Source organism: Lygodium microphyllum, chromosome 1, assembly GCF_053477565.2.
Source record: "Lygodium microphyllum isolate KBCC chromosome 1, Lygodium_microphyllum_v1.1.10, whole genome shotgun sequence".
NCBI lineage: Eukaryota > Viridiplantae > Streptophyta > Polypodiopsida > Schizaeales > Lygodiaceae > Lygodium > Lygodium microphyllum.
In genome coordinates this window covers 120,714,370-120,726,765 of record NC_141135.1, presented here as the reverse complement: position 1 = coordinate 120,726,765, position 12,396 = coordinate 120,714,370, and the positions used below count along the sequence as shown (strand labels likewise).

The 12,396-nt window shown below is 44.3% G+C and overlaps 1 protein-coding gene across 7 annotated transcripts in view; it reads left to right on the top strand.

Annotated features, from left to right (window-relative positions):
- LOC148041610 (Thioredoxin superfamily protein) overlaps positions 1 to 12,396 on the top strand; it is a 124,147-nt gene that overhangs the window by 98,552 nt on the left and 13,199 nt on the right. For 4 of the 7 annotated variants that reach the window (XM_087680930.1, XM_087680928.1, XM_087680924.1 and 1 more), the window contains 3 exons: positions 6,091 to 6,147; positions 6,247 to 6,316; positions 6,425 to 6,466. In XM_087680930.1, the coding sequence (XP_087537056.1) occupies positions 6,091 to 6,147; positions 6,247 to 6,316; positions 6,425 to 6,466 (169 nt within the window). Of the gene's footprint in view, positions 1 to 6,069; positions 6,148 to 6,246; positions 6,317 to 6,424; positions 6,467 to 12,396 lie in introns of all 7 variants that reach the window. The other 3 variants (XM_087680921.1, XM_087680916.1, XM_087680934.1) reach the window with 1 other exon arrangement.

Below are 12,396 nucleotides of genomic sequence, written 5' to 3'. Positions count from 1 at the left end.
ACATGGACCAAACGGCGATCAAAGAACAAAGGCAGTTTGGACAGGAGAGCAGCACAGTGCGCCTCAGATTTCAGCAGCATCTCAAAAAACCCTCGGGGCTCAACAAAAACCTCTTCAACACATTCCCCTTGAAGCAAACTGTGCAGCCACTGGCGAATACGGGAAAGCTGTGGGATCCTGCCAGTGAAGAAGAGTATCACAGCGTGTTCATAGAACACTGAAAAGGAGCGCAAGACATTTTTCGGGTCCACAGTGGCTTCCAAAACATCTTCATTTGCAGAGTCAGAAAAGACTTCCTGATTATGTTGAACATAATCGCCAAGCAGAGTGTTGGCAAACTCCAGCAAATGCTCCCAGTCAACATCCTGAGAGTCCACAGAATCAGAAGCAACCTGAGCATAGGAATGATCCTGACGATCCATTGTCTCTTCCGAAGTATGCTTGGTGCGTTTGCCCGCAGGCTGGAAGTCAGGACCAAGGGGCATCTCTTCTGTGCACGGAACCATATCCTCTGGTTCCTCAGTGTCAGAATCCGGACCAAGAGCGACCACTGTTTGGTCTATAAAAGCCAGATCCAGACCAGCCATATTGTACCACTGCGTATGCTGGTCAAAGGCCGAGCGAAGAGCTCACAGGAGGCAGAAACACACAGGCCTCTCTCTCTCTCTTAGGCAAAACAGGCCCTGCACTGGACTAGCGGCTTCAGTCGTGGCCTGTCCCAATAACGCGAGTGACATGGCACAACCCTGACAGTGCAAGTGCAAGAGGGCGAACCACAGGGCGGGCACGGAGCAGGGCAGGAACGAGGTGACGTTCAACAGGGCCCAGGTCCGACGGCAGGACTAGAGAGTTGGCGGCGGCGCAGGGCAGGAATCAGGCGTGGGCAGAAACCCTGACGCACAGGGCGGACGGACGCGAACCAGGCGCAGAGACCGCAGTTCAAGCAGGCGACAGTGGGACGGGTCAGGCGACGGAGGCGACGGGCCAGACGACCGACGACAGGTCCCATGATGGGCCAGACGGGCGCAGGAAGAGTCGAAGTGTGAAACGACGAAGACTGACGGGCAGGGCCGACAGGTCAGACGACCATCGGCAGGGCGGCACGAGCAGGCAGCGCCATCGCGATCAGCATGCTTCTCTCTCTCTCTCTCTCTCTCTCTCTCTTTGTGCCAAAAACCCAAACCCCCCCCCCCCCCCCCAACCCCCCGTTCCCCGGGCCGCCAAGAGGCCCTCTCTTGTTCCTAGCCTCTTCTCAGAAAAAACAGCTAATCTCATGGAGGCTCTCATCCAAGTCTCTAGCTGCCCTGCTAACTGAGAAGGGCCTTGCGCCCCAAATTCTTGTCATATGCTCCCTCAGGCCCTCATCATTGTACTGGTGAACAGGAACTTTGATGCTGATAGCGATTCCTTTGAATCCCCCCATAAGAACCAACTGCATTGGTGCATGGTATGATAGAGTGGTCCTTGGAACAATCCCCATTAAGCCCCTTCTGTCATAGGCCCAGTCATCCACATAAAACCAGTCTATTCCAGGAAAGATCCTGGCTGCAACTGTATTGTTTGTTCCAGAGAGTTGAAGAGAACCAATTGATTTGCCAAATACTGCCATGAACTAGGGGTCTTTCCCCTTGATGTGGAAAAATAATTTCTCTCAGGCTACATGCTCTTTTCCTCTGATAATATCAATGCATTTTCCCTTGCTCCAAAGCCTCCACCGTACTAAGGTCTCCATCTTCTATCCAATGATCAACATGAGGTGGAGACTGTGAGGGTGGTCCAGAACTTCTATCCAGCTAGCTGTTAGGGGGATACATAAGCAACAGTTAGGTGCCCATCCACTCTCACAGACAGCTAAGGGCCCTCCCTGAGCCGAGGATGCCCCAATCTTGGATGCAGCCAACGCTTGCTAACACAAACATAAACTCCTACTTAGATCTTTGAGGTGCCCACATCTTGGAGCCCAATATGTGTGATTCCATTTAAGCAATAATTTCCCACTGTCGTGGGATATCCTCTTTCTCGAGAGATAGTGCTCTTGTAATATAAGGAAGTCCACTGATTTTCCAACGAGTGCTCTATGAAGAGTTTCTCACGAGGCTTGTCCTTGGTGAAACAATCGTCTACCAAAGCCTCAAATGTTCCATGAGTCTCTCAGACTGACATGGTTCAGGGACCATACTTGTCTCTTTTGTCACCTAGTATAAACTTTGTCCTGTCTCGCTGCTGCAATCGTGTAATCTCAAAGAGAGAAACTCAAGAGAGTCTAAAAAATCATCGGAACTTGTATCCAATTCGTCCTTGCTCCCTCGCTCCCTCTGATGGGTAGCTGGTATTTGTGAAACCATATCCTCCTCTCTCCTTGAGAGAAACCTCTCTCTTGTTGAGGGCAGGGACTTGAGAGATCAATCGGTTGGTGGAAGCATGGGCTGCAATTGCAACGATAGGTGCAATTGGTGTGTTGAGAGCTGTTGTTGGCAGCTTGGGGGGTGTGTGAGTAGGGTGCTCGACCCCAAGTAGATGGTACACGGATATGGGGCCGAATACTAAGGGTGTTTGTGCCATCACAAGTGATTGAGCAAGTTGTCCCCTATTGTTTGCATCGTGGGAGGGGCAGGTTCAAGCACAAATGTCTCTACTCCCACGGGTGACAATAGTATATCTATTGTTGCATCTCTGTAAGTAGCATGCTTGGGGTCTCCAACCACTCTTCCATTGTTTCTCAAGCCATTGCTCGTCTCAATGTCACTTTTTGTATCTATTTATGTCTCCTCCTTTGTCTAGCAGCTTGTCTCCTTTGCTGCTTTCCATCCCCCCCTTCCCCCTCCTCCTCCTCCTCCTCCTCTTCCTCCTCCCCCCTCCCCCCCCCCCCACAACACACACACACACAACCCCCCCATGAGACATGGGTCCTTTCCCCTCATCTTGAGAGGAGATTGGACAAGGCCTACCAACTCGTCTCCTTTGCTGAGACTTGGGGCACTTTGTTGTAGGGTGGCTCACCATCCTATAGACGAATCGTTGCCATGGGAGATGAGTATAGTATATTGTTTGGAGCATGAAACCCATGCACACCAAGTGGATCTTGATGGCTTGAGGAATAGAACCCAATGAACTAGTGGGGACCATAACCCTAACGGATAGGTGCTTGAGGTGCCCCTCAGCCCTAGCTACTGCAAAGGTCATGTCTTGCTGAATGGCACTCCAAAGATTTGCCAATTTGGAATAAATGGAGCAAAGAGAACTCATCAAGTCCAATAAGTGAATTGTAATAGCTGTACCATCCTTAAGCATGGAGTGATCCTTGCTCTTAATCAATTTGTCAAACACGAAATTGCTATCTACATGTCCAATGGGTTGATAGCAAGCGCCATTGTAGATTGCTCTAGTGTGCTAAAGTTAATCCTAAAACCTTGTTTCTCTAGTGGGGCTACTTTTGTGACCCTCTCAACGGTGTTTGTGATAGCTACTTGTATCATGTCTTTCAATGCATCCATTGGGGGTTTGCCACCTATCAATTGGGATGCTAGAGATGATGCCTCTAAGGCTGCCACTCTGTCTCTTTTGTCGAGCTCTATGTTAGAATCAAGCTTGATTTGTATTAGTTGTGGGGGACTGCGCTGGAGTTTCTAGCAGTAGAAGAGGGACCGGTTACTATCTCAAGAGTTCGGTTTTGTCCTTGTTGCTGCATGGGTTCTTGTGTTGCTGATTTTTTTGTGTTCTGTTGATCTTGTGGGGTCTCTTGTGAGGAGGCAAGAGTGACGGGGAAGGGTGGAAGGTATCACATAAAACAATGCTGCTAGAGCAAGGGATGTAGTAGCCATTGGTTGTGTGGGAGCAAGGCTATAGCTCTCGATGGCTAGGTGTCATGAGGACATGTATTTTTGAAACCTCACTTAACATGTGGATTAATTTTTAATCACATGGTTAAGTAAATGTTGCACATGTGAAGTGTAACTGGGGTTAGAGTAAATTTACGAGCGCGGGACTCGAGGAAATCACGGGATGTTAAAGGCAAAAGCTACTATAAGTTATGCTGCACAGGTACTTGGTGGTATCTGGTGCCAATTGTTGGCCTAGGTCATTCATTTGGCCATAAGTGTCAATTGGTTACACTAGAGGAGTGGCGTTTAATGATTCTTAACGCCAATCTAATGGTCAAATAGGATCACCAGAGGTTGAGAAATTTCAGATTTCTCTGTCGTAAACCCATATTTGTAGCAAAAATTAGGTTTTAGCGACGGCCTTGGGAAGCGTGCCAAAAATTGGAAGCTCCAATACTTGGATTCTATAGGGCTGAAGCTGTTTTTAGTCAAATTCAAGTAGAGAGACCAGCAATTCAATGAATTTGGGGCATTTTCCATCTCCGTCAAAGTAGGTGAAGGCCAATTGACTACCAGAATCAAGGGGCAAATTAGATTGAAGACTTGCTAGTCATTTTGGACAGCAAGGGGAGTTGGAATGCCGAAAGGGATTGGGAGAATCCCATTATATATCAACTTCAATTAAGTTAAGGAAATACAGAAAGGGGTGGTAGTTTTGGGGCCAACATGGTGTCCAGTGCCCAAGATTATATGGTAAAGTGTACATTTTGGTTTTGTGAATTTGTTAATTGCTATAAATAGTGCTTAATCAGGTTATTTACCACTCTATCCGAGGAGGAAGGCTGGTTTCACTAGGCATATGGGAGGTTGCAAGAGGGGGCCTTGGGCTGTTCGGCATGTACTTGAGTAAGGAAAGAGTTGGTATGAGAAGGATGGCTGGAAGGTAGGAGTTGATGATTGGGTGTTGGGCTGGTGGCAGGAGATACAGAGGCCAGGGTGGCTGGGCTAGATATTGAGCAGTCTATGAAGAAGTGTGGTAGCAGTTGGCAGGGTAGGGTTGGAGATGGGGGATGTGTGGCTGGAAATGGAAGGTAGGAGTTGATGATTGGGTGATAGGGGTTGATGGGCAAGATAATTGTTGGGCTGGTGGCAGGAGATACAGAGGCCAGGGTGGCGGGGCTAGATATCGAGCAAGCTATCAAGAAGTATGGTAGGAGTTGGCAGGGTAGGGGTGGAGACAGGGGATGTGCAGCTGGAGGTAGGAGAGGCTTGCAACTGGGGTGGTGGGGTTGGATGTCTAGTACACTATTGGGCAGTGTGGCAGGAGCTGGCAGAGATGCTGTGGCAGGTAGGGATGGTGGAAGCTAGTGACAGGATGGTCAATGATAGATGGAGAAGGTGAATGTCACAAGGCAGCAACAGTCAGGCGTCATGTTTTAGGGGGTCAACATAGTAGTAAGCGTTGCATTTTAGAGGGTAGTTAGGTCATCAGCACATGAAAGAGGGCTTGTGTCACATTGTGAGCGTGTCAGGCTCACATCAGATTGTCAAGACTCAACTGTCAGATCTGTCAAGTGGTTCTGTGAACCCCTCTTATTTGATGAGATGGTTTCCAATTGATACATTTTATCAAGTGTATACAATGGTAGGAAAGATGAAAATGAAAGCAATGCCTGAGACAGTCTAGGGGGTGCAAATAAAAAGGGTGGGGAATGCTATGTTTGTATTGGATGGATGTCATCCAACAATGCCTGTCATTGTGAGCTGTACCATACAAATTAAGGTATCGGAGTCAAAATAGTGTCATGCCTGGCTCCTATGGTGAGTGACCCTGCTATGGTATCTCGACTATAGTTGAGAGCCTCATTATGGAGAAAAGTGGCCAAAATTACATTTGAGATCAACTTTTACACAATAATCTGGATAGATGGAGTGTCATATATTGAAGCAGGTCAACCAGTGTAGCGATCCTTAAGATGATCATGCAAGATTTGATGCTTTAGGTAGGATCTCATGCTCCTAAAGCAATGCATGATCAGTTTTTAGAGTACTACAGAAAGTTCAGATGACATTGCTAATTCTGCCAATTTGATGCTATTGACTTTGTCATTGTGATCCCTTGCCATCACATTGCACTTCTGGTATTGGGTTTGCATCCTTGAATTCTTGCTAGTTAAAATTTTTTAAAACCATGCTACAAGTGTATGCTAAACGAGCTAATTGAATTGCTGTAATACTATGATACTAGATGGTTTACTGGTATATGCAGTGCCGTAAAAGTGTAAGCTATGAAGCATGGTATGGTGAAGGATTGCTTTTTGGAAAGGTACATGATGTTGGGTTTCTCTTGTGTGGTACCAAACTATTTGCTGGAAGTCATTAATGAGTGATATATATGAGAACTTTCTTAAATAACTTTCTGTAGGGTGTATTGCTGCTGCTTGTGTGCTTAATTGATAGGCGCTTGGCAGCTTGGTATTTGTTATTATATGCTGGTAATTATTTGCTTGTTGATTTTTCATACAAATGTGGTTTTTTTCATGAGGACTGTTGTTCTTGGGATATCAAACCTGAAATATCCTTGTGTTGATGCTCTCTTGCAGTTATTTTTCTTCTTTTCCAACAACCACCTTGCAAAAGCTTAGGTATGCATTTGCACATTGTTTTTTGTAGCACTCTAATTTTGAACATGGATACAATTAGCTGAAAGGATGAATGCTTAAGCTCATGTTCAGTTTGTAACACACCTATGTTTGTTTTTGTTGGTTTGTGCTTGGACAAAGCTGAAAAAATATAAACATACTTTGTCTTCTTGTTTTAGTTCTATTCATAGATTGGCTTGTGGGGACACACTAGGGCTTGCAAAGAAGACACATGGTGTGTATGAACATGACTAACAAATGAACTCAGACAAGAACACAAATTAAGAACAAACGTGATGGATGCTGAAAGGAAAGGAAAATGATCAAACTGAGTATGCTAGGTGTGTGATATGACAGATGCTTAATTAGTGAAGGACTGTCCAACAACCGCTGTCTCTCCTGGGAGCAGTGCTGAGGGATGGAGTGTGACATACTCTAATGGATCCCAAGTGGAGCAAACCATTGATATGCTATGCTAGATGTTGAGGAAAAGATGCTAATGGAGAAAGGGTTGCCAAGGCTGAGGAGATATTGGAAAGCAGCAACATGTTGTGAAACCATGGATGTTGATTAGTTTAACACAGCAACACGACTAGAGATGATGACTTCCAGTAGTGGAGATGCCAGTAGGAGCCAAAACATGGCAGTTTGGGCATAGTTGATGCTGGCAGACAGTTGTGGAGGATGACACCTAGCTGTTAGGATTATGGTGATAGTAGCAGGAGAGACTGGTGAAAACAACCTTCCTTCTTGGAGAGGGTGGTAATTCCTTGATTAAGCACTTAATTATCACAATCAACAAATAAAATAATTGAAATGCATAATTTACCTTAATAATCTCGGACATTGGACACCTTGTTTGCCCCAAAAGTGGTTCCTCTTTCGGTATTTCTTTAACTTGATTGCTAATGGAATGAGTACAAGCTGAGATTCACAATCTCCTTTGCTATTCCAAAAGTTTCTTTGCTGTAGCAATAATTAGCAATCCATTCGGGCCAATTGCCCCATGTTTTTTCACCGAGGATATGCACAAATAGAATCACCAACTGGCCAAATGCTGCTCCAAATTACAATGAATGGATTGGTATCTGAATTCCTTGACAATTACTCAAATTTCAGGTGTTGAATTCAATGTACGGTGCCTTCACCAATTGGCAGGGTCTCAAGGTGGCTGTCAAATCCTAATTTCTGTAGAAATTTAGGGTTTACAATAGGGATCTCTCTATTGTCCACCAACTTTGACTGGGATCTACTCAAAATGGTTGAGAAATGTTGGGATCTCATGAGAATGGATTGAAGAAGGTGAGAGAAAGCCAAGTTGAGAGAGAAATCTGATTTTCTTTGCATGAAAACCCTAAATTTTGACTGTTGCCTACTCCAGCTTGTATTTAATCAGTCACCTATTGCTAGATATCTCCAAAATGCTGTCACTTGATCAGAATACTATTGCCAGTCCCTAGAAGGTGATTCACTGCTATCCCCTGCCTGTTGAGGCCCCTATATGGCTATCTTTTGCAACAAATTGCTGTTTTCTGATAAAAACATGGACTAGCAACTCTCTCTCTCACTCTCTCACAGGTTGTAAACTGACTGAATGGCTAAGACCCAACCCCCAAAAAAGGTTTTCTCGGTTTGCATGGGCATTTTTGCAGTAGCAGTCTTCTAAATCCATTTTTTAGCATTATCTAGCCATTTAATTAATTTTTAGAATTAAATAATCCTAAAAATCAAATTTAGCCCTTCTACCATGCGTAAAATAAAATGTGCCCATGCACAATCAAATTAGCTAGGCCATTTACAACCTGGAGCGGTCCCCAACCTCCGTTGACCCCTAGATTGACATCAATTAATCAATTAATGCTAGTCCCTAGTGTCACCTTTGACACTTATTGGCCAAATAACTGTCCTAGGCTCAAAATTGACACCAACTGACCCCCAAAGTCCAGTTGGCATAACTTATCACAACCTTTGCTTGGGCCCAAATGTAGGAGAGAAGAGAATAGGATGGTTGTAAGAGGATGATGGTAGGGAGAGATGGAGAGCTAGTATAGAAAAGTGGAGGAAAAAGGGACAAAATTGACAATACCCATGATTGCTTGCTATAGAACTTTTTGAGCTAGTTTTTCTTTTGGGGCTATAAAAGAGCTAGAGGAGTTTAGCAAATAAGACAATCAAAATGTTGTGCTCGTCTGACCAAGATTGCGGGTCACAAGTAGGGGATGACTATGCATGACACACATGATTACTAATATCTAAATCAATACAACTCATTGTCGCAATGTAGTGTAGTAGGATCTGTCTGAGGACAGCCAAGCTCTGAAGCCACACTCTCTTACATGTGGTAGAAGATGCAACTTTATACTCGGCCTCTATAGATGATAGGGCAAGTGTGGATTGCTTCTTACTACTTTGAGAAATAGCACTTGCACCCAAAGTAGGGAAGGATGTATTCAAGCTAATCCTAGGTAGAATATATTGCAACACTAGCCGATTGACTCTCTTGGTCAATATGTTTGCAAAATTGTTGGATGAAGGCACAAACTCTAGGCATATAGTGCCTAGCTCAACTTGCCCTCTGGTGAAGTGGAAGTAAATCCCCCATGCCGCGCCTGTGGTTTAATGATCTTTGCCTACAATAGCAATGACACTTTGGTTGTTACAATAGACAATGATGGAAGAGTCTTATGGAATTTGAAGTGCTGTAGTAAGCTCCTCAAGTAGATAGCCTCCATGGTACCATAAAAAAGAGCTCTATACTCAACCTCAGTTGTGGAAGCTGCCACCATCTCGTGCTTACAGCTCGCCCAAGGGCAATGACACTTTGGTTTAGTGATCTTTGCCTACAAGGGCAATGACACTTTGGTTGTTACAATAGACAATGATGGAAGAGTCTTATGGAATTTGAAGTGCTGTAGTAAGCTCCTCAAGTAGATAGCCTCCATGGTACCATAGTATACAGCTTGTGGTTTAATGATCTTTGCCTACAAGGGCAATGACACTTTGGTTGTTACAATAGACAATGATGGAAGAGTCTTATGGAATTTGAAGTGCTGTAGTAAGCTCCTCAAGTAGATAGCCTCCATGGTACCATAAAAAAGAACTCTATACTCAACCTCAGTTGTGGAAGCTGCCACCATCTCGTGCTTACAGCTGGCCCTAGAGATAGGTGGCGTGCCCAATGTAAAGAGGTAGCCACCATGGGAACACTGGATATCAGGATCTCTTGCCCAATCAGAGTCATTGTAGCCGTGCAAACATAAACCAAAACCATAGGTTAAGCCATAAGAATAGGTACACCACGAATATCACAAAACACAAAGATATGCAATCCAATGTGACATCCTAGTTGCAGTGAAATACTAATCAAACTAACTCAATAAGCTAAATCTGGTCTAGTATAAATCAACCAAAGAAGTTTCCCTACAATAGATAGGTATGATCGTTGAAGGGTTGACCTAGGGTATCCTTAGAAAGATAGACAGCAGGATCAATAGGTATGGCCATAGGCCGGGTTTGATCCGTGCTATATTGGTCCACTAATTGAAGAGTGTACATCTGTTGTGACATAAGAATACTATTCCTAGATCGAACTATCTCCACCTCCAAAAAGCAAGACAACAAACCAGGGTTTGTCATCTCAAAAGTAGAACAAAGCTGGGTCTTAATTTCTGCTATGGGAATAGAATCTAAGCCAGTGCTAAGTAAATCATCTATGTACAGTAGGATATAGCTTATCCCCTGTGAAGTAGTACGAACATACAAGTTCGGGTCATAAGGGGTAGAATGGTATCCGTGAGTTCTAAGAAACTCATCCATTTGCTGGAACTAAGACCGTGGTGCTTGCTTTAGCCCATAAAGAGTTGTCTATAAGCAAAAGACCTTATCTTTTCGGTCAGTAGAAGAAAATCTGGGAGGTTGCTCCATATAGGCTTTCTTCTCTAGATAATCGTTCAGAAAGGCACTTTTGATGTCCATTGAATAGATTGGTCAACCGTAGTGAGCGGCTTTCTAGCACAATTAGTAAATTTTGGAACTAAGCCCTCAGTTGTCAGCTTGGAAAGAGTTGCCTTACTGCAAGCAATCACTAAGCTAGTTTGAGAGTCCAGGACCTCGACTATGATGGTTGTTTGGAAGACTACTCGACTCAATTGGAAAAGTTGCTGAATGGATAACAAGGTCACCCCAAGTTGGAGGGCATAGTATACATCATCCAACATAGTGTGACCTGGGCCTTGGTTTATGGCAAAACTAATGCGATCGTCACCTAAATCTTAATTGAGGAGTTGTTTCCAACTCGAACGTGCTCGGTTGCAAGGGATGGAGAAATGAAAATGTCCTCGATGGGGATCATATAATGGGTAGCTTCATTGTTCACCATCCAAGGAGTAGTTGAAGTACCAGGTTGTGGCGAGCGAGCCTTTGCAGTTACCTCATTAGGAGGAAACTTTTAGATGGGGATGAGATTCGCATCCTCAAATATCTCTAAGGAGACGATTTGGGCCTCGATGGCGGTCATATGATGGATAGCTCCACTGTCCACCATCCAAGGAGTAGTTGAAGTGCTCGGCTGTGATAAGTGGGCTTTGCAGTCACCTCATTAGGATGCAACTTGCAGATGTGGATGAGATTCACATCTTCAAGTGTCTCTAAGGAGACGATATGGGCCTCTGCAGACCAGTTAGACAAGCCCTGTGGCGTTGAGAATGCTGTTGATTCTGATGTGATTGACGGATGGTAGCGTGAGTTTGGCTTTGCTATTGCCCCTGTTGAGGGTTTCCACCACCCTGTCTTCCTTGTTTGGGGTTGTGCAATTGAGGAGTGAGGGTCTAAATCTTAGCTTTTGGTGTTGTGTCTCTTGCCTTTGAGCAAGACTCTTCATCAAAGTGGTCCAACCTTCTGACAATGTTGATAGTACTGATTTTTCTTTGGTACATTTTACCACTCGTGTTCTAGAGATGACTGGGAGTTTTCTTGGTCTCACTAGATTGATTTTAATTGTTTTTTATTTTGATTGGAATTTCGATTTTGTTTACCTTTCCTTGTTGCTATTTTTGAGAAAGAGCAATGAGAGCTCCCCTATGTAGAGGTCAATCTATAAAATTGATCAAACAACTGAGTGTAGCATTATAGTTGATACTCAAATTCATGAATGTGGGCATAGTGGGTTGTGAGATCACCTACTGCACAGAATGAAAGTATTTCCCTAGTAACTTGTTTAGAAACACTGTGATTTGATCGTCTGAGGACTTAGGAGCCCTCATGGTAGAGAACTCATCGAGAAGGCGGCAATACTTAGCCAACTTGACTTTCAAGTCATCTTGGTCAATGATTTTAAAGTTTTGGAGCTCACAATCCAAATTGATGAGATGGATCTGATCTTGAGCCGTATAGTGGTTAGTCAAGTGTACCCAATACTGGGATGCTAAGTCAAAATACTGAAGTTGTGAATGAAATTCAGATAATAGACCTTGCATCAGCTCGACAATAGTAGAGGCATTCCTAGCCTTCCATGAGTTGGCAGCCTCGTATCAGGTTTGGGTTCCAACCCTTGCACAAGATCCCATCAGTTCTGTGCGTCAAAGACATATGTCATCAGGTTTGATGAAGTAGTGAAGTTTGACCTATTAAAATGAGTCTTCTATTTAAAGACACATTTGACTGATGAGGAGAAAAAACCATGAGATGTCGGATAAGTGGAATAAGATGGATAAGAAGGAGGTGGTGAAGGGGGATAAGTTGGAAGGGGAGGTGGGTAGGCAAAAATAGCTTGAAAATGTCCAATGGGTGCCGATTGATGTGGAGGCACTTAAACATGAAAGTTTCCATGAAGTGTTGGTAGAGGTGGAGACACTGGGACATATAAGCCTGGTCCAATGGTCGGATGGGGCACAACAAAATGACCAGAAGGCCCAATAGGTAATGCCATGGGGGCA